Source organism: Mustela lutreola, chromosome 7 (assembly GCF_030435805.1).
Source record: "Mustela lutreola isolate mMusLut2 chromosome 7, mMusLut2.pri, whole genome shotgun sequence".
NCBI classification, from domain to species: Eukaryota; Metazoa; Chordata; class Mammalia; order Carnivora; family Mustelidae; genus Mustela; species Mustela lutreola.
Genome location: NC_081296.1, coordinates 40,998,921 through 41,021,099, shown reverse-complemented (window position 1 = coordinate 41,021,099; position 22,179 = coordinate 40,998,921). Strand labels below are relative to the sequence as shown.

Genomic DNA, 22,179 nt, shown 5'->3' with positions numbered 1-22,179 from the left:
TCTCAGGCGCTGCTCGTGCTACTTCCTCTCGAGGCTGCCTTCTCCCCCTCCATGTCCTGGACTGACGACCTCTTCCCGCTTCGGGGCCCCCTTCACTGCATAAAAGCCACGCCCTTCTCTTTCGTCCTCCCCTTGGACCCCATGGGACTGTTTAGTTACATAGGATTTGTTCAAGCTGCCTCAGTTTACCAGGCTGCAGGCTCCTTCAGCGCAGGGATACCTCTAATTTGTCTTCTATCCAGAGCACTTGGCTCGGTGACACAGGAGGTGTTGAGCGACTGTTGGAGAACTGAAACACCGAAGGAATGAATGGCTCAAACCACGATGGCCAAAGGGAGGAAAATCCTCTCTTCCCATTCATGCATTTGTTTCACTTTTGCCTTATGAAATATTATATTTTATGAAAACACTGCTAAACTAGTGTGGCACGGAGGATAAGGCCACCTCCCTCTATGTAAGGATAAAGGTCTCATCCACTGAGAGGGGTCATTCCTGGTATCAAGCCCTAGAGAACTAACAGGTTCTCGGAATGCAAAGAGGGAACTGGTGGGGCTGGGACTCCCCCTTTATTCTCAAAAGAAGGAAAGAATTAAGGGGTCGGGGTGCCTCCATGCATGTCTGTGAGAGCTGGAGAGCCACCGAATGAGACTGGCTGGAAGCTGCCTGTGGCCATTGGATGGCTTCCCGCCTCTTTGCTGAGCACCGAGTGGAATGGGCAGAGAGAGCAGCCTGCCGTCCAGAAGCCGAGCTGTTTGCATTTCTTAGACTTTCCATGTTTATTTCCCTTTTGTTTGGCCTTAGAGCTCAGACAAGTCTCTGTGAGGGGCCCCGGCTGTCTCAGCTGTGCTAACATGAACCACACATGGGCTGCCGCGTCCAACAGAGGAGTGGCCCCTGGGACGGGCCTTCAAGAAGCCCCAGGAGTCTGAGCCCGGGCACCATGGGGAAGCCAGACCTCCATGAAGGAGGCTGCCAGTGAGGCCAGCTCTCCCTGCTCCAGAGGGAGGGCTCCTTGCCCTGCTTGATCCTGGGGGCTCTGGCTGTCGTGGCATTCAGAGAAGCTGCATTCCTCTGTAGCTGAGTACCGAAGTTGAATAGCTAGGGAAGCAGCGATCAGTTCTTCCACAGGGAAGATGGAAGGTTGCTGACGACTAGAGATGTCGGGCAGAAGCAGGGGTACCGGGGAGTCCCTGTGCCAGATGCTGCTGAGAAAAGTCCGAGCTCCTACGGATTCCTACTACATCTAGTGAGCCACCTCTGCCTGATTTTAAGGAATCCTTAATGCCATAGTCACATTTGCCACTGTTATATATCAAAATGAAATTCCAAGCAAGCCAACGTTATGGGGCCCATTTGGCTTGCCCGTCTCCACACCTGAGACAGGCCCAAGGACATACAAAACTAAGTATCACAGACTCCTGGTTACAAATGGGGGGTGCTGCCTCCACATAAGCCCCCCAGATATGCACCTCCTTCTCCCCTCCTCCTCTCACTAAGAAAACAAAGCATTTCTAGTTGGCCCCTTATGCTGGGAGAGAGGGAGATGTCATTTGCAATTACCATCCAGTGAAATATTTTCTCCAAAATCCATTGACCATGACCAAATGCATCTTTTAAGAGGTTTTTATAAACAATTTAAAAGATGCTGGGCAGTAGGAATCATACGCAGGAGTTACCTTTCCACATGCTTATAAAAGTACACGGAGGGGCACCTGGGTGGCTCAGTCAGTTGAACGTCCAACTCCTGGTTTCAGCTCAGGTCACGATCCATGGGTCGTGAGATCAAGTCCCGTGTCAGTCCCACACGGGCCATGGAGACTGTTTGGGATTCGCTCTCTCCCTCTGCCCCTCCTCCCACTCATGTGTGTGTGTGGGGGGGGTGTATATGCATGCGTGCTCTCTCTCTCTCTTTTTCTCTCTCCAAAACAATAAAATAAAATAAAATACATAGGGGCGCCTGGGTGGCTCAGTTGGTTAAGCCTCTACCTTTGGCTCAGATCATGATCTCGAGTTGGGATCGGCTATGACAGAGCCTCAGTTAGACTCCCTACTCAGCAGGGAGTTTGCTTCTCTTTCTCTCTTCCCCCCACCACTTGTGTGTGCTCTCTCTCTCTCTCTGCCAATAAGTCAATAAAATCTTAAAAATAAATTATAAATGTGAAACACAACCCACATGTCCTTAGATGGGGGAATAAGGAGCGAGTTAAATGATGGTATGTAGAGACACTGGGGGACCTGCTTAAAAGAATAGCCAGATGCATATATACTGCGACAGAGTAACCTCCAAAACACAGGTAAGTAAAAAAGAACTAAACACCAAAGATACTGGACATTGGATGTCCATGTTGCTGCTTGTGTGAAAAAAGGAAGAAAGAAACAGAAAAGAGAAAAAAATATACATTGTATATAAAAATGCATATAAATAGGATATATTTCTGAAGGGTGCAAAAATAGGGAATCGCTTAAGAGGAAGGAGTCAAGACAGACTGATTTGTCATTTCTTATCCTTTGTACTACCATAAAAAATGTCTTTTCCGTAGTATCCCAGATGCATAAAGAACTTATAAAACTCAACACCTAAAAAACAAATAATCCAACTTAAAAATGGGCAGAAGACATGAGCAGACATTTCTCCAAAGAAGACATCCAGATGGCCAACAGACACATGAGAAGATGCTCTGCATCACTCATCATCAGGGAAATAAAAATCAAAACTACAACGAGATACCAATTCACACTGGTCAGAATGGCTAAAATTAACAAGACAGGAAACAACAAGTGTTGGCGAGGATGAAAAGAAAGGGGAACCCTCCTACACTGTTGGTGGGAATGCAGGCTGGTGCAACCACTCTGGAAAACAGTATGGAGGTTCCTCAAAAATTGAAAATAGAGCTATCCTTGGATCAGCAATTGTGCTACTGGGTATTTACACACAGGATAAAAAAATACTAATTTGGGATATGTGCACCCCTATGTTCATTGGAACGTTATCTATAATAGCCAAGATATGGAACCAACCTAAGTGCCCATCAATTGATGAATGGATAAAGAAGATGTGGTATATACACACAATGGAATATTACTCAGCCATAAAAAGAATGGGATCTAGGGGCATCTGGGTGGCTCAGATGGTTAAGCAACTGACTTTAATTGCAGGTCATGATCTTGGGGTCCTGGGATCCCCATGTCAGGTTCCCCACTGAGCAGAGAGTCTCCTTCTCCCTCTCCCTCTGCCCTAACCCCAACTCATGCGTGCTTGTTCTCTCAAATAAATAAATAAAATATTTTTTTTTTTAAAAAGAATGAAATCTTGTCACTTACAACAATACGGATAAAGCTAGAAAGCATTATGCTACGTGAAATAGTTCACAGAAAGACAAATACCGTATGATTTCACTCATATCTGGAATTTAAGAAACAAAAAATGCAAGCAAGTGAAAATAAAAGAGAGAAAGAGAGAGAGAAACACAGATCAAGAAACAGACTCTGAACTCTAGAGAACAAACCAGTGGTCACCAGAGGGGAGGCTGGGGGAAGGGATGGGTGACACAGGCGATGGGGTTGAAGGAGGGCACTTGTCGTGATGAGGGTGTCGTATGGAAGTGTTCAATCACTATACTGTATGCCTAAAGCTAACATGGCGCTGTATATGTTATCTACACTGGGATTAAAATAAAAACAAAAAATGGCTTTTCCATGCCTTTTGCACAGGCTTTCAATACATGGAAGCGACATAAAAAGGAAAATGCTAACCTATTTTTCCACTGAATTTTTTAGAACGTAACTGTGTTTGGGAGTGGGAGGGTCCTAAGGAGCAAATACAGAAACCTCCTCCCCAGCCTCTCGAGGCTGCATCTGCTGTACGAACAACATCACAAAGGGAAACTAAGTCAGGAACTTTAATACTTAATTACACAGACATTTTGACTGGATAAAAATACCCATTTGTGAGCCCCAAAGACTGAGGGGGCAGAAATCATCATGGGACTAAATGTTTCTCTAAAATGTCACTGTCAGTATCGGGAAATAGACTCCCAGAAAGGTTTTAGATCAGTGAAGACCAACGTCAGCCTCATGCCCAAGCGGAGTCTCGGGCAACACAAGACTACGTAAGGAACAGCCATAACGATGATGTCCCAGTCTAGTACTTTCGGTGATGACAGACACCCCAGTGTCCATTCCCAGACTGCCTGACACCATCTCCACCCATCGGGTACCCAGGTCAGGAGGAGCAAGCTCATGTGTTTTCGACTTCTCTCTCTACTGGCTTTGTCTTTCTTAACACGGCCCTGGTCACCACCCTCAATTTCGTAAAATCATCATGGCTCATCCCTGCCTAGAAAACAAATTTCATACCTAGGTGGCTTGAAGGCACAACCAGCTTGATGCCCTGTTCCGTTCTTCATCATTTGGTCTCCTTCTGTCTTACCAGACTGAACTCCGGTCTTCAGCTCCCTCCCCTTGCCTCCTCCCAAGCCTACACTTTCCAGGCATAACAGATCACTCAGCATGTCCCAAACACACTGAGCTCTCAGGCCTCCAAGGCCCCTGCCTGCACTTCTGTGCTACCTACTTCTGCCCTAGAGCAGCCTTCCAAGCTCAACATAAATATCAGCGCCTCACGTGCTCCCCCTGAGCCACCCCAGACTGGGAGTGCTCTCAGGGGCCCCTTGCACACCCCCCGTGCCATAGCATGAACCCTACGTCTCGGTAACATATGAGGCAAGGGCCCTGGCTCCCTCCTGGGTCTTCTGGTTCTCCAGGGTGAGGCTTACCCAGTTGCTTACCCTGTGTGCATTCTCCCCGAGACCAGCAGCAGCTCTGCCCCCAGACACTCCGTGAATGTTTGCTGAGATAACACATGTGAGAGACCACAGCTTTATTGCTCGCCATTCTAAACAGTGCGCCAGTAAGGCCTACCTTTCTGGAACAATTAGTGGAGATGAAAAGGCTCTGAGTTCCAGGAAACAAGAAAGGAAGGCCCTACACATCTGGTGGGAAGCAAAGGGAGCAGGTGAAATTCAAAGTCAGGTAACACTGGCCACCATGGAGAAGGCCCCAAGAGCCTGGATGCCGAGGAAGGGAGGAAGAACGCAAGGGAGCAGCAGCTGGACGGGAGAAGCTTGTGTTCACCAAGAGGCCATGTGATCCAAGGCAAGCTGGACCCAAAGGAGTCAGCAGCCGAAAACTGGAAAGAGAGTCCCAGCGTTCTGAAACTCACCCCGTTCTGTTATGAACAACACAACCTGCCAAAGGCTTCTAGCAAGTAGGTTTAGGTTGAGCTCATAGGTCTCAGAAGTTCAGAAGACTGCAGCTCCTGCCAGAGCTGATCCGGGCCATAAATTATCTGATGTCTACAGAAGGTAAGAGGCAAAACTCTGACCACTTCAGGAAATAAAAATTAAGATGATGAAAACAAAAGGTTTCCTGGCGGCCTACTGTGCGGCACACGCTGCCACAGACATCGGCCAGCTCAACCAGGTCTGCTGCTGGGCCTCAGAAAGTACTTAGGACCTGCACCGAAAGACCAGCTTGAGAGTCAGCGGACAGGTTTGCCCTGAGCCTTCAGGAAAGAAGGATCTGGAAGGCTTCTAAATGGGGGAGGGAAGAAGAGGGAGATGGGACAAAGGGGTAAGTGATGAATTCGTGCTAACGAGAGAAAGAAAGGAAAGAAGTCTTTTCACAAAGGGATTCGAGAACACTACCAGGCGCCAAGAAGCTAGCAAAGGAAGCAGAAGGCTGGTTGTAGAGGTGCTCTGAGTTTGAAAGTCTCTTTTTGTACCAGGAAGCCAAGCTTCAAGAGACCCTATCCCTGGTGGGCCACCCACTGGCCTCCCAGGAGGTGAGATCCATGGGGCAGCCGACTCTACACACACCCCTTAAAATCAAACAGAGAAGTCTTCAGAACAGACCCAGCCCTTCAGAGCAATCTTGGCAGAGGACTTAAATTCTGATTTCGGATATTATCACCAGGCTGCTTCTTTTTCTTTAGAGCGTTTGAAAAATCAGCCGAGTGTGCCTAAGAATAAGCCGTCATTGGGCTCACTGGTGCCCCTACGCATCTGAGTGATCCTGGCTTCGCAGAATCCATCCTGAGGTGCTTTTATTCGGCGAGGGCTGAGACCAGGCAGAATAAAGACAACTGAGTGGGTGTTCCGGCAAACCAATTTCAGACCAGCAGAAAGCAATGGTGTCCAGCGGCTAGAGGGACAGTACTTATAGTTGAGAAGGTTGCACAAGGACGTCTGGGGGTTGAAATCTAATGTGCCTCCCCAGTGGAGAGAAGAATCTGACCAGAGGAAGGGGAATCTGTTTGGATTCACATAAAAGCAAGAAATGAACTCGTGGTGGTCCAACAGACAGCATTTCCAGCTGAGGCTAAGTTCACACTAGAGAATTCAGAACCGAGACGGCAGCCCCACCCTGCTGGGCTGGGCATCCCTGAAAAGCAAGGCAGGTAAGAGATCAGCTGGGACAAAGGCCCAGGTAGTCCACAAAACAAGCCAGAGAAGCCACTAATCACCTGTGTGATCCTGGGTAAGTCACTCCACAGCCCATCCCAGCATTAAGATGGGCTCAGAGCACCCACGTCACGTGGCTGGAACTCAGAGTCAGTGAAATAATGAAGGTAAGTGACCCTCAGTGGCCCTCCCTAAATGGTGGTTACCATGGTGGCTGCACTTCCCGAAGGTGAGAGACACAGAGCCTCCAACCTTGACACGTGAGGGTCACTGCAGAGGCAGAGAGCCAAATGCGGGCTGAGTGGTATGGAGCTGATTTTGCAGAAGAGAACAGTAAATGCATTCATTTCTCCAGCGTAACTGAGAGGAGTCCTCTTGGGAGTCAAACCCATGGCTGGTGTGGGATGTAATCCGAACCTGAGCTGCCCTCCAGGACTATAGGGGCTTAGGGGAAACCCAATGAGATTACCTGTGGGGCACAGTGCCTGGCCTGGGCAGGTGCTAAGCAAATGTGAGCTCCTAACCCCTCTCCCCTGGGGACCCTCAAACAGTGGCCCCACGCCCCAGAGGCTGACCTCCAGCAGGTTGAAGCAGGACCCCCAAGTCCTGCTGAATTCATTAATACAACAGCATTCGTGATTATAATGCAACTAACATTTCTTGAACCTCTTTTATTCGAAAGTCCCAAGAAGGACGCAATGCTATTTCTGTCATATTTTGGATGTCTCTTCTGCTCTGAATGTTTAAACCACGTTTTATGTATCCACACACCATACATCACTTCATTTTTTTCTTTATCATGAATAGGAACTATTCCCAGCATAATAACCTTGTGTGAAGAATGAGGCATGACTTTCTTCCTTGCATTAAAGGGAAGATATTTAGGTGCAAGTCTGTCACCCTCAGTTAACTGGAAGAAAGAGGGATTTGTTCTAGAGTTTTACTCCATCCCCCAAGATACCAGCATCGTGCACTTAAATATTCATTCAGTATTCAGATAGCAGTGATGTACGGAATGCCCGCCGAATGGCGTATACAGGTTACCCCACTCAACCACCACTGCAAATCGCGGAGTGGGTCATCACTCCTATTTTATACACAAGGAAACTGAGTCCACAAGATGCTAAACAACATGTCTGAGCCTAAGTCTGCGTGAACGGATGTTATTGTAATATTAACCAATGGGACCGAATGAGTGCATGGTAAGCTCTTCAGGGGCTCAAACAGCTGTAAATACCGAATGCCATCCACAAAGGATTACAAGGATGGGCTGTCTGGAATGAGAATTTACTGGAAAACACGGGGAAGATATTACCGCTTCCCTCCAAATCCAGAAAGAAAACATTTCCAGCACTAGCCCACAGTGAACTGCCTTCCAGTCGCGGAGGGAGAAGGAAATCTCGGCTCACAGCTCCTGGGTGCACATGGCCCAAAGGGGACCACATGTTTCTGTGGGAAAGAGATCTAGGAGGGAACACAGACAACACTGTGTACCTGGAAGTCAAACCATAAGGAAGGAAAGGAAAGCTCTAGGGGCAAGTCCTCATTTTTTTTTTTTTTTTTAAGATTTTATTTATTTGAGAGAGAGAGAGCACAAGAAGAGGGAGGGTCAGAGAGAGAAGCGAAGTTCCCACCTAGCAGAGAGCCTAACAGGGGACTTGTACCTGGGACTCCGAGATCATGACCTGAGCCAAAAGCAGTCACTCAACCAACGGAGCCACCCAGCACCTGGGGCAAGTCCTAATTTTGGCCCAGGCCTGACCTAGGGGGCACTTGCGTGAGAAAAAAAGAGTTGGGGCAGAAAGGGAGATAAACATGGTGGAGAGGAACAGGCTTGGAGGCAGGCTTTCCTTAGAACCCCTACTCTGTAGTCTACAAGCTCTGGGCCCCAAGGCTCGTCCTCTGACTCTCCAGGTACAAAGTTTAACGCGTACAAACCAGAGACAACACGGACGCTTTACTCACTAGGGCCCTTCGGGATTTAGCTATGAGCCTTATACACCGTGTGCTCGTTTCCCAGGATAGCCATAAAAAACGACCACAGACTCATAGTTCTGGAGGCCAGAAGTTCAAAATTGGCATCAGTGGGAAGTCGGTAGGGCTGCGCTCCCTCAGGAGGTTCTAGTGGAGAGCCTGTTTCCTTGTCACTTCCACCTTCTGTGGCCACAGCATTCCTCAGCTAGTGGCCCCAACATGGTGACCTCTAAGGAAAATACCTCGAGTCTGTCTTCATGGCACCGTCTCCTTGGTGTGTCTAGGCACCACATCTCCCTCTGCCCCTGTCCTATAAGGACACTCACGGTTGCACTTAGGACACACCTGTATCAGCCAGCATGATCTCCCCATCTCCAGATCCTTACGGTAATTACAACCTCAAAGACCCTTTTTCCAAACAAGCTGTCATTTGCAGGCTCCAGGAATGAGGACCTTTATTCAGCCCACGACAGACAGTCCACCCTCAAGAAACATCAGGTGTGACTCTCCCTATAGCCAGAGCTATTGGTCCAGTAAAGGGCCAATGGATGGATAAGCAAGGGAAGCCTGCTCGAGAAGCCTGTAAGGAGCGGTCAGCCCTTTGCCACGAGGACCAGCAGGGAGGCCATAGTACTTGTGCCCCAAACCCTCACACACACAGCGAAATCACCTGGCGCCACTCCTGGACTCAGAGTGACAGTGGGAAGACTGGGGACACGGGGGTCGGGCAATGCAGCCTTCAGATCCCGCTCTGGCCCTTACAGGAGTACAATGCCGGGAATGTTTCTACCTCAGCTTAGAGTCCTCAACTGTGAAATGGGGTTGGCTGAGGCTCCCAAAACGGGTGTAAATGGCGTGGCACACAGTAGGTGCCATAAAACAGTCATCGTCACAAAGGCCGAATCAGCTACGTGCAGGAACGATCTGGGAGGGAGACCACAGTAATGCAGGCATCCAGGATGTGTCCCCCAGCCCCGTCCTCACGCAAAGGCATCTCAGGCTGCCACCAGGCATGCATCCAAGGAGAAGCCTAGGGGTCCCAGATGCAGAGCTGAGATCCCCTTTCTGGGGCGTACATATTGTAGTCAGATTTTTTCCATAGCCCATCATATCCTTCTCCTGGAACCTGGAGTTATGAATGACTTGGAGGAAGTTCAACGCAGCATTCTTACGGCGAATGTGATCTTTGTTCTGATAACTAATGAAATACTTCTGACACTTAATGAAATGCCACAAGAAATGAACAAGGGCTCTTTGGAGCCTTGTCTGAGATCAGAGTAACTCAAGCTTAAAATCTGGCTCCAATCTTTCCTAACCTACAGGCAGAAACATACATACCAGTGGGGCCCGGCTCTGCTACAAAGCTCTCTCACCGAAAAGGGCCAAGGTTTCTGATTTAGAAAACAAAGCGTATTAAAACACCGTTTATCTGGTTAGCATCAACGGGTAACCTCTTGTCAAACAATTCAGGGACTAAGTGGAAATCCTGCTTCGGAAGGTAAAGAAACAAAACTTTCCCTGCAGGAGGAAATAAAGAACACCAAAAACGCAGAGTGTGCATTTCAGACAGCTGTACCTGCCTGCTCTGCTCACTGCCCAGGATCACCGCGGAGGTTTTCCAAGGAGAAAAGCAGACAAGGCCAAAGATTTCCCTTCTCCTTGCCATGTGGTTTCTGCCCCTGCTGTATGTAACAAGACTCCCTAGGTAACAGCTGCAGGTCAGGAAGATGGCACGTGGTTTTATGAAGTTTAATTAACAGCTAGTTTTCCTATCCAGCATCATGAAGGGGTCCTCTTGGCTCCAGGGGCCCTCAGGACAGAAAGTACATATTTCTCCAGCATTATTAATGATGAAATGCAAATTGCCTCCAAGAAAGGAGGTGGGGAAAAGAGGAGTTAAAAAAAACAAATGATTCTACCCACAACCGGGGACAGTTCCCCAGGGAGGCAGGAAAGGGTAGGGAGAGCCTGTGATCTAGGCCTGAACCTGTCTGTCCTATTTCCAAAAGAAACAGACCTTTCCCGTAAGAACACACTCACGCGCATGCACACGTGCACAACGAGGACAAACACACATACGTGCATATGCACACGCATACAAGAAATTACAGAAGGAGACATGAGGCTCTGAAATTCAGACAATCGGGTCAGTGAGAATTAAATAATTTAAAACATGTCTTTCGTTTTTCAAAGTACTTGTACCCCTGTTACCTCATTTGACCCTCTCAACGGGCCCGTGCGGTAGACAGAGGACATATATTTATCCACATTTTATAGATTAGATGAAATGATTCTCGAAGGTCATCCAGTTCGCAGATGATGGAGAGGAGACAGGAAGTGGGATCTAATGACTCCCAGCCCAGAGCCTCCTCCCTCCGAGGTAAGAAATGTGAATGCTTTCAGTAGAAAAAGGCCAAGCCGCAGGGGGAGACCACCAAGAGAAGGTCGGACACGTGGCTGGCACTCTTAAGAAAAAGTCCTGTCAGGAGACAGAAGTCCCAGCAGAGGGATTTGAAGGGCAGTGGTCTTGATGCATCCAGAGAGAAGAAAAACCATCACATTCCTGAGTGTGTCTGGAAACGTGGTTCAGAGCTGTGTCTTCCCGCTGCCTTCTTCTCTCTCCATTACTCTGCGTGGCAGCACGGTGGTGGGAACATATAAAACAGCAACTGGGCCTCCGGGACGTGCCAAGAGCGAGTGGGAAACCCTAATGGATGGGACAGAACCCCCTCATTTCACAGACATGTGAAGTAAGGCCCAGGCAGGGGACCTGCCCAGAGATGAAAGCATTGGGGAGGATCGGGAACTGGACCTGGGGCTCTGGGTTTGGAAGACAGAGCCCTTTGCTCCACACCAGCTGCCTCAGGCGTCTATTACCTTTCATTTTATTAACGACACTGTCCAAAGGAGGACACTTAAGGGAGGGGTGGGGAGAGCATGGATTTTCTTCTTTTTTTCTGGGAAAAAGTACTGCTAAGTTTCCCATGGAAATTATCACACGTGATGTGGGGCAGTGGCCGGGGGTCCTACTAACACAGAAACGATCCCAGGGCATATTAAGGGTATAATTAAGACCCCCCCCAAAGGCAAGTACTTTATGGTATGTGGATCATGCTCCCACCACCCCCAGATGCCCACGTCTGAACCCCAGGAGCCTGAGACTGTTATCTTACGTGGCAAAGGGGCTTTGCCGATGTGATTAAGAATCGCAGGATGAGGAGATAATCCTGGATTAGCAGAGCCCTGTGATGTAATCACAAGGGTCCTTATAAGAAGGAGAGGTGGCTGACAGTTCCAGAAGTTGATGAGAGGCAGCACGATGGGGGGAAAGGTTCATGAGCCCAGAAAGGCAGGCAGACTCTAGAAATGGGAAAGGGACAGAAACAAATCCTCCCCCGAAGCCCCCAGAAGAAACACGGTCCTGCTCACACCTTCGTTTTAGCCTCTGGCTTCCAGACTGTACAAGGATAAATTTGTACAAGGATAAAATTGAGTTCAAGTCTTAGCTCCCCGACCAGTAAACCCTGGCTTCTTGTGACGTATGAAGATGGGGTAGGTGGGTGGCATGGCCATTCTGCAAATTACAAGGGCAAGAAGGAGAGATTTAGACTGACTGTACAATGGAGACATCAACAGGCTTTAAAATGGAAAAGAGCTGGTCCTCCGTATTAACAGGAACTATCCTCAAAGACATTCTAATGCAACCCCCTTAAGTCCTGCTGGATAGTCCCTTCCTGGAAAGGAACCTCTGGACTTCCCCAGTCTTGCCTGGACATTCCCTCATGCACAGCCTGTGCTCCAGCCCCATCAGACTGTTTACGACTTCCAGAACGTGACAGGCTCACGCATGCCTTCAGGTCTCCACCCCCACAGTGTGCTTTTTGGGGGAACGCCCTCCTCACTCTTGGGCTCTGCTAAAATCCTTCATAGCTCAGCTCAGTCATCACTTCCTCTCTGAAGCCTTCCCTGGCTCCCCGACCTCTCTTTCCATTTCCGTCCTAACCTTGTAAATGTCTGTTTGCTTGACTTCTCCCTCCACCCCACTGGCCAAAGCAGACTTTCTCGTTCCCCTTATGTCACCAAACCACTGCCACACTTCATCTTTAAACTACTTCCCAGCTCCTTCCCACCTGAAAAACGCAAACCCATCCTTTAAGGAATTCACCCTTCGCCATGGAAATTACCTTGATTCCCCAAGAGTGAGCTGCACCTCTGTGACGCCACAGCCCTCTGCTTCCCCACAGGTGGAACATGCATCGTACCCCACCATGGTGGTCATCCCTGGGGTACTTCCTCAGTAAACACGGAGGTCCTTGAAAACCACACCTCCTTCACCTGTCCATCCCTTCTGTGTTAGCACAATGTCTGGTTGACAGCAAATGCACAAAGAATGCTGAACAAATTAAAATGAAAACAAAACACAAAAAGGTAATTGCTAGGGGCGCCTGGGGGGCTCAGTGGGTTAAGCATCTGCCTTTGGCTCAGGTCATGATCTCTGGGTCCTGGGACGGAGCCCCGCATCGGGCTCCCTGCTCAGTGGACAGTGTGTTTCTGCCTTTCCCTCTGGCCCTCCCCTTGCTGGTGCTCTTTCTCTCTCTCTCTCAAATAAATAAATAAAATCTTCAAAAAGAAAAAAAAAAATGTACTTGCTATGTCAGCTCTACTAACGAAGCTCTGTGATCCACAGGCAGCCTTTAAAAGCGAATATCGGGGCGCCTAGGTGGCTCAGTGGGTTAAGCCGCTGCCTTCGGCTCAGGTCATGATCTAGTCCTGCGATCGAGTCCCGCATCGGGCTCTCTGCTCAGTGGGGAGCCTTCTTCCCTCTCTCTCTCTCTGCCTGCCTCTCTGACTACTTGTGATTTCTCTCTGTCAAATAAATAAATAAATAAAATCCTTAAAATAAATAAATAAATAAATAAATAAAAGCGAATGCCTTTATAAAGTTAAGGTTTTGCCTGGCCAGCTGCTGACTATCCCTAGTTGGCGTTTCCCCTGGGCTTCCCTTGTAAAAGCCCATAAGCATACATGTGAGTATACACACACACAAACACACATGCACATATATGTACTATACTCAAAATCTTAGAGCAAATATTGGAGAAAGATCCCATTTTCCCTTATCTCAGAGAGATATTGGTTTATAACACTTAATCAATGAATGTTACCTTTAATTTTTAAAAAGCCTTTCTAGAAGTGCAAATCTGGGAGGAGCATCCCATAACCCCGATGGGTTTAAACCCTGACTGTCTTGCTTTCCTTATGTGTGACTTCAGTCTGGACATTTTCTTCCTGACCCTGGAGTCTGTCATCCCTAACTGGGAACAATACCAGTGTGCCACCCACGATTGTGATGAGGACCTGACAGAATGCTGCATATAAAATGCCGGCCGATGCGCCTGGCAGGGGGAAGGGTCTTGCCACCTGTCCTGAGTGCTTATGAGGGGCCCAGCACTGTGCGTAAGCACTCTGTACGAATTGCCCAATTCCCAGCAGCCCACCGAAGCAGGTGTGTGACTATCCCCCTGAGGGGCAAAAGCAGGGATGTGGCAGGACACACATCTAGGCAGAGGCAGGGTTGGGCAGACAAACCAGGCCTGTCCACTCCAGACCGAAGTCTTCACTGTCACACAGGCGTTTCCAGTTATGCTAGCTCCCGTTCCCACCTGTCACCTGAAGGTCTGGTTAAGAGCCCAAAAACATATGTTTGTTGAGACTGAAGGACCAATATTTGAAATAGAACAAAAAGCAATAACTGACTACCCGCCACAAACTGCTCCTGAGATGTGGGTCTGTGCCTTCTGGGCGAGGGCAGCCCCCTCCAGCCAGACAACCTCCTGACAGGAAACTAGCTCCACCTCTCCAGAAAGTTCTGGGAAGCCTGCCCTCCACAACCTTTCTGACACCTGAAGGCTGTGACATGCCAAGTGTCACACACTCAATGGAAACAGTGGCTGTGATTTTCGCGGTTATGACTTCCATGGTCCCTGGCTCCTACAACTGTCTCCAGTGGATGAAAGTTCTCAACTTGACCATGACCACTGATGGAAGGGAGGAGTGTTTCCTATCTTAAAAAACCTCGGCATTAAAGCCATCAAGCATCCTCTTTCCAATCCCAGCTGGTTCCCACGGGCAGTGGTGAGGAAAACTGACTAGTGTAGGCCGGCCTCAGGAAGCCCGTGGGGAAGGGACGCCCGGTAGCAGGCTCTCCAGCAACCAGAGCAGGGAGGGTTACCCGACATCATCCTCAGACAGAAGTGGGGTCTAGTCTCATAACCTGTCTTCGTGGAAGCTGACTTAAACTGGCCAGTAGATGTTGACAACAGGTTTCTGGTGGGTTGTGTACTGGGACTCTAGGCAGCAGGATACTCTATGGATTTCCTCACTACCAGACATGTTGGGAATGAGAAGAAATTTGGTTTAAGTTCTATGAAAGGGAAAATCCTACAGTCAGAGGGGCTCCTTCCAGCTCCCTCCAGTTGCGGGCACCCATTTCAAGAAATTGGGGAGGAAGGCTCCTCCTGAGGAGGGCCTTGAGCTGCGCAGTGAGTGGCTGTCCTGCGGCCCTGACAGCAGAGCTCACCGAGTGCCCTCCTCTCTCCACCCCTCCCCCTTCAGCCTCCACCAGGACGTCACCTTGGGGGTGGAGAGAGGGAGGACTTGGGGAGTACCATTACGGAATCTGTTGGCCAAGACCTGCAGGCTGAACTCCCCCTGTCCAGGGTCCCCACAGGTGTCAGTGCCCTGACTAAATCCCAGGGAGAGGCCACCCTTTGTGGCAGGCTTTTCTGAGCAGGTCACGCCAAGAGAGGGCGCAGGGCAGGGTGCCCCGGCCCTGGGATCCTGGCTGCACCCTGGCTGTGTGGCCCAGAGTCCTGCCCTCCTGGACCAGACCTCAGTTCCTGTCTCCCTGTCTTCCTCTGTGGCCCCGACTCTCCACCTGATCCTTCCTGAGGAACCAGAATTCTAACTCTAACACATGAACACCCAGCCTTTAAAGCTCTAGAGGGAGGTATAGCTACAACTTCCTGAGCACCTACTGCAGGACAGGAAGTACGATCCCATCATTTCATTGACTTACTCAACAATCCCAGCTGCTGGGCATAGCTATTACTCTCATTTGAAAGATAAAGGTCCTGAGGCTCAGAAAAATTAACCAGCTTTCCTAAGCTCAAATCCTTGGGGAACCTCTAATAAACACTGACATGATTTCTTTTTTTTTTTTTTTAATATTTTTAAGATTTTATTTATTGGGGCACCTGGGTGGCTCAGGCAGTTAAGCGTCTGCCCTGGGCTCAGGTCATGATCCTGAGGTCCTGCCACTGAGCCCCGCATCGGGCTGCCCACTCAGTGGGGAGTCTGCTTCTCCCTCGCCCTCTGCCCTCTCCCTCTCACTCGTCAACTCTCTCAAATAAATAAATAAAATCTTCTTTAAATTTGTGTTTGCCTGAGAGAGAGAACATGAGCTCGGGGAGGAGCAGAGGGGGAGAGAGAAGGAGGGGGAAAGAATCTCAAGCAAACGATCTCATGACCCTGAAATCACCATCTGAGCGGAAACCGAGAATCAGGCACTTAACTGACCCGGCCCCCGACGCGCCCCCATACTGACATGATTTCTAAGATTTTAGAGTGTGATTTGCATTGTGTATGTATATACTTTAGTGAGACAAAGTCTGATATGGAAGGAAGTGGACTCAAGACATTCCTAAATATATTCCAGCTAAGCACATTTTACTTATTCGTCAAGGTTGGGTCCAAATCCTACCTTCTCTGTGTGGTCTGCCTTGATTACTCCATCCCTCAAGGATTTCCCACGTTCCGCATTTTGTGGGTTTGCCACTCACCCACCACTACAGGTCAGGCCCCCAAGGACGAGGGCTGCGGTTGCCCATTTTTGAACCCTCTGCTGCAAAGATTTCCCCGGCTACAAGAGCTGAGCTCTGCAAGGAAGAGTTGCAGTTCATTTTAAGCCTTGACTCCCAAATCGCATCCACTTTTCAAGACGTGGCTCGAACCGTCTAACCTGCCAGCAGCTTCTCTGACCACACCGGCTGAAAGCGAGCAGCTTCACTTTCAAAATCGCCTTTTGGGTGAAAAGGATTTGAGTGCTAAACTCCAACAGATCTACTTAGAATTCTGGTTCTCTCTCTCCTGAAGCAGGGCATTCTGAGCAAGTCGCTCCAGTCTTCCCAGCCTCAGTTTCCTCATCTGTAAAATGTGAATATATGCACCTGCCTCACCAGGTTGTATGAACTATAAATGTGACAGTGCACCTGATGCATTGTCTGCCCATAGGCCGTGATCCAAAATGGCAACCAGTGTCATTACTATTCATCACGCTGTCTTGTAGGGAAGGCATTTACACACATGTCTTTTCTAACCTTCTAGATCAGTGGTTCTCCAACTCTGGAGTAGGTCAGAATCGCCTAATACGAAGCTACCTAGGGCAAACCCCAAGCCTACAAAACAGAACCCCCATTAGGCAGGGGAGATGCTGGGGCCTGGGCAGCTCCACTTTGAACAAGCCTTCCCGGCCCACTGCAAATGATTCTGACATGTGCTCCCTGAGCCTGGAAAATTCGGCTACAGAATATTCAATTTCCAAAATTCTCCCTCACAGAACCTTAAGAGATACTTCCAAACACCTGGTTTCCAACCTTGGCTACAACCCCTAAAGATTCAGGACTGCAACCCCCAGAGATCCAGATGTTGTTTGGGGATGTGACTGGGGTATTGAGATTTTTCAAAGGTGGACAGAAGATTCTAAGGGTCGGTCGGCCAAGGCTAAAAATCACTAGTCCATTTACATGTCCTCTGTGACAAACCGAGTCCCAATCTGATGCTGATGTAACAGAAAGGACTCTTAAAAAAAAAAAAAAAAAGAAAGGACTCTTATACTAAAAGAATTTTTTTTAAAAGTGCTTTTGCAAACAGTTGGTCTAGCCTGTCAGTAAGAGCTTTCAGCCCCCGACCTGGCTTTTATTCACCTTTGTGTCTATCCCAGGACCTTACAACATAGTAAATTCTTAATAAATATTTGTTGGAAGGTTGGACAGTTCTGTTTTATTTGTTATCTGGCTCCAATTAAGTTTTCGGTTGCCTAGCATAACAACCTAACGGTTTTCTTAAACATCTAAGCCTTAACAGCCTTTGCCTCAAACCTCAAACCTGAAACAGAAACTGGGGCAGACAGCCATCCAGCGAACACATTGACATTTCTTCTGGGGTCACATATACTATGCAAGCTCCTAATGACTGATAAATATAAGCAAATGTGATCTTCGTCAGCCGGGAAGAGTGTGACAGTTGTTGGTAGCGCGGGTCTCCCGGCCTCATGTTTGGACTGCTCCATCTGAAGCTGTCAAATTACGAGAGTATGATAAAAACTTGTAGGAACTTCATAGTAAACAGTAACTGGCCCCCTGTCAATATGTTAGGAGAAAAAAATTTCCCGCTGCCAAAACAGATGGGCCAGAATGCCTGCAGTACAGGCCTGAGGCCAGCGAGAGCCAGTTCCCTGGGCAGCTCTCCTAGGTTCTCAACCACAGCGGCTGTAAGAGAAGGCCGTGAGCACTCCAGGGATATGGGAGCCAAAGCACCTTCAACTCTTAGCTTTTCCAGGGCTCTAGGGATCTGGGAGCCCTTTCATCTCGTAGGCCCTTGGATTCCTTGCGTGTAACAGCTACCTAATAGGGTCCTTAGTGCCGCGACTGCCTGGGTTTGAATCCCAGCTCTTTACACACTGGCTGGGTTGCTTTTGGCAAGTTTCTCCTCTTCCTTGGGCCTCCTTTTCTGCACCTCTAAACTGAGGATGATACTGGCATTATTTCATAGGGTTGTCAGTGTCGAGGGACAAGAACAGTGCCTGGTATAGAACAGGCATTTGATAAACTTTAGTTATTATAAACCTGCAATTCTCAAACCGAGAATTTTGAAAACCAAGGCTTTTTCTTTTCTTTTCTCCTTATGTTCCTGTTGGTTTGGTGTCAAAATTCACTGGGCTGCACACCTGGCCTAAAGGGACACAAGACTATTAGGATCTTCTTTTATCCTACTTAATAGGAACTTTCAAATGTTTCACGGCATAAGTAATAATACAATCGATTATGGGACTCTGCCCCATACCACAGAATGGAGGCCATTACCATGTGAAATAAGCGCTTGAATTACCTTTAGAGAATCTGAGAAGTTTTGAATTCTAAAATGCATTGGCCAGAAGGACCTAAGGTAAGGGAATGGGGAGCTGTCCTCTTGTGGGTTGTGCTCAGATAAAAGGAAGGAGGCATCCTCCCAGTGGATTTCTCTTCCCCTCCCCCTGCCAGGCCCTGCCAGCCCTCGGAACTCACAGCTCTTCCCCTCTTCTAACCACCCAAATTCGGTTTATCCTTCAGAATTTGGCTGAAGCACCTTCCCTGTGAAATGGTCCTCTCTAAACTCCTACTGAGCATATCAAGGGACCAGGGAGGGTGGTTGGGTTGTAACTTCCCTACACCTCTGGGTGGATGCACTGACGGCCTACAGCACTGGGCTGAGACAGACCTTCGAGAAGCATCTAGCCGCAGTGGGAAAGAGTGGTCACCGCCGATATCCCCGTTCTCCCTGTAAGTGTTCGTTTGTTGTTGTTACTGTTTTTGTATTAATAAGCTCTCAGAATCTATCGCGGACCTAGGAGCATTCAACAAATGCTTTTGAATGAATGCTGACTCATCTGTATAGATGGGTTGACTGATTCATTGACACAGCTACCTTTCCCATGGACACCGCCTCCTCGGTAGTATTCATGCAAGCCTAGCCATGGGAGGCATTATGCAGCAGTACAACGGTTTGAACGCTGCTATGTAACACACCCTATGCAGTCTCTACAAAAGTGTTAGGTCCTTAATTGGACATATCCTCAAAGCAGTGTGTTCATTCAAAATTCTCCGGGAAAACTTTCTAGAAAATGCATAGACTTCTGAAACCAACGGTCTGGGAGCACGTGTGACTCCACAGACGTTCAGTTTGCGGAAAGACTAGAAACTCGAATCAGCCTGGCTTGGGAAGGCCCTTCGTTCTGCATCTGACCTCCCTTCCCTGGGCACCCAGGGCGCACTGGCCCGGCTCCCCACTGCCCGCCTTCTTTCACCGCTCCCCACAGGGCCTCCCTAAGGTTGATGCCTAAGGGCCTTCTCAGAATTAGCTTCACTTTGAAGACTATTCAGAACCACAGTGGGGTGGGAGTGGCCTCAACGCTTAAAGGGCTGCAAAACACATCAAAAGATGAAAGGAAATACGCTGAGCCAAGAATTCCTCCCCAGCCGGCAGAAGCTGCCAGTGCATTCCCCGCGGGCAGGCTGGGACTCAGAGCGCGGGACCTCCGGGAGGGCGCAGGGCGGTGGACAGGGGCAGGGACACGGGCAGGGGAGGTGGCGGGCGGGCGCGTGTACCTTCTTTCCGCCGTGGGGTCGCGGGCCCTCGCCTGCGGGTGCCGGCTGCCCCGCGACCCCGGGCCCTGGCGGCTGGCATCGGGGCCGACAGGGGCGCGCAGCTCCTGGCGCTCGCGGCTCCGGTGCAGCGGCACCGACGTGCGCACGGCCGACACCACGTGGCCCGCGAAGGCGCGCGGGGGAGCTCCGGGTCGCAGGGCCCCCCGCGCGCGGTACGAGCTGGGCAGGCAGGGCCGCGTCTGCTCCATCACGCCGCCGCTGCAGCTGCGCGAGCAGGCGGACCAGGGTCCCCAGGCGCCCCACACGCCCGGGGAGCCGCCGCCGCCGCCGCTGTCCTCCGGGACGCCCTGGGCCGCCGCCATCCGCTGCGGGACCTGCGGAGACAGAGGCCGGTTAGGGGACCCGAACACCCGGTCCTGCTTCACCCCCAGACGCCCCATCTTTTAGGCACTGGGCCGGCTTTAAAACCAGAAGGACGAAATGAATACAGTCCAGCCTGGGTTATATTCGTCTTTATACCGATGCCCTCGTAAAATAGAACTCTTTTTTAACAGGGGAAGGGCGGCACAAAGATCAAAGCACCCAAGGCTCACAAACGTCCTAATTCGGTCCTTGCTTCCTCTGCCGTGGCCTTGGAGAGCTCTGTGTGGTGCCCTCAGCTCCTCCTGAGGCTTACCCCTCAGGACTCCCCCTTAACCTCCCACTTAGGTCTTCAGGGTGCAGCCCAGACGGACTGTACTTCCCTTAAGCTGCTGGGGAGGCCCCGGGACCCAGTCTCCATGCAGGCAGGAGGATGGGACACTGTCATTTAGAGGCCCTGCCTTCGCGTCACCTCCCTGCCACCACTTCTAGCCCTGTGACTGGGAAGTTTCTGAATCTCTCGGAGCCGTACTATGTTCTAAAAGATGGTCCCCACCTCACGGGGACACAATAAATATGTCAGGTCACGCATGCGCAGAGCAGGGAGCCTGGCACGAAACATTTGTCCGTAACCACAGTGATGATTTTCCAGCTTCCATGGTCAATCAGAAGACCTGAGAAATGTCAGAAAGCTTTAAAGTTCTAACCTAGAGGTGATTCTACACTCTTATTCACTTAACCGATCATTTCACAAGGAACAGCTGTGCCAGACAGGGCGCTCAGTGTGGGGACACGGTGCCCCCGCAGACACGCTCTGAGGACCAGCTACATCTCCGCGGGAAGCTGAGCGCTGAGGACCAGGAGGATGTGGACCCCAGGTCCACATTAATGGCATGGACCCAGCAGAAAAGTGTTGTGCAGCTAGCACAAGATTGGGGAGCCCTGGGGGGACTGGTTTCCCTGGGCTTGAAGGGGTGGAGAGGGGAGAGGGATTAAGAAGGCCTCAGAGGAGGACTTAGGTAACAGCTGTGACAGTCAGGTGTGTACTCAGTACCAGGTAATACGTGTCATCTCCAGGCTTCACCGTGGCCCTGCTGTCTACCATTCTCACCTCTCAGAGGAGAGGTTTGCCACCCGAAGCTCAGAGACGTGTGACCCACCCGTCATGTTGGCATAGCCAGGTTTGGAGTCAAGTGTACCCAACTCCCATTCCCACAGTTCCAGCACGCCCAGCTCTCCCCCAGCAGAGAGCTGCCCTTGAGTTTCTGGATCCTTCCCCTGGAATGTCCTTCTTACCTGTGTGGCACTGACCAACACTATGACTTTCCTTGGAAACGTGAGTTTTTGAGTGAGCCTCACCCTTCCATCTGAAGTACAAAAAGCCATGATTAACTTGGCTATTTTTTTTTTAAGATTTTTTTTTGTTTTAAGATTTTATTTATTTATTTGTCTGAGAGAGAGCGTGCATAAGCGGGCAGAATGGCAGGCAGAGGCTGAGAGAGGCAGGCTCCCTGCCAAGCAAGAAGCCCGATGTGGGACTCAATCCCAGGATTCTGGGATCATGACCTGAGCCCAAGGCAGCGGCTTAACCCACTGAGCCACCCAGGCATCCCTAAGATCTTTGTTTTTGACAGATTTTTTGGCCCAAAGCTCAAAGCTCAAAGGCTTTTCACGGTCGAATCCTCTGTCCCCACAGTACCACTGAGCTGTAAGAAGGTCCAGGGATGGTCCTCTCCTTTGTGTGGAACAAACCCAAGAAGGCAGAGCTCCTTCACATCACATGGAAATGAGAAGAGAAAACACAGAGAGGAGAAGGCCCTGTGACCACCGAGGCCGACCAGAGAGGTAACAGCCATGAGCAGCAACATAGGGAGCCAACACAAACTGGAAGAAGCCAGGAGGATGTCCCCCTAGTAACTGGAAGGAGTATGGCCCTAACAACACCTTGGTATTGAACTCCT

General features: G+C 49.7%; 1 protein-coding gene across 2 annotated transcripts in view; it reads right to left on the bottom strand.

Annotated features, from left to right (window-relative positions):
• THSD4 (thrombospondin type 1 domain containing 4) overlaps window positions 1-22,179 on the bottom strand; it is a 564,345-nt gene that overhangs the window by 464,413 nt on the left and 77,753 nt on the right. For both annotated transcript variants that reach the window (XM_059180552.1, XM_059180551.1), the window contains one exon: window positions 19,859-20,232. In XM_059180552.1, the coding sequence (XP_059036535.1) occupies window positions 19,859-20,232 (374 nt within the window). The remainder of the gene's footprint in view (window positions 1-19,858; window positions 20,233-22,179) is intronic.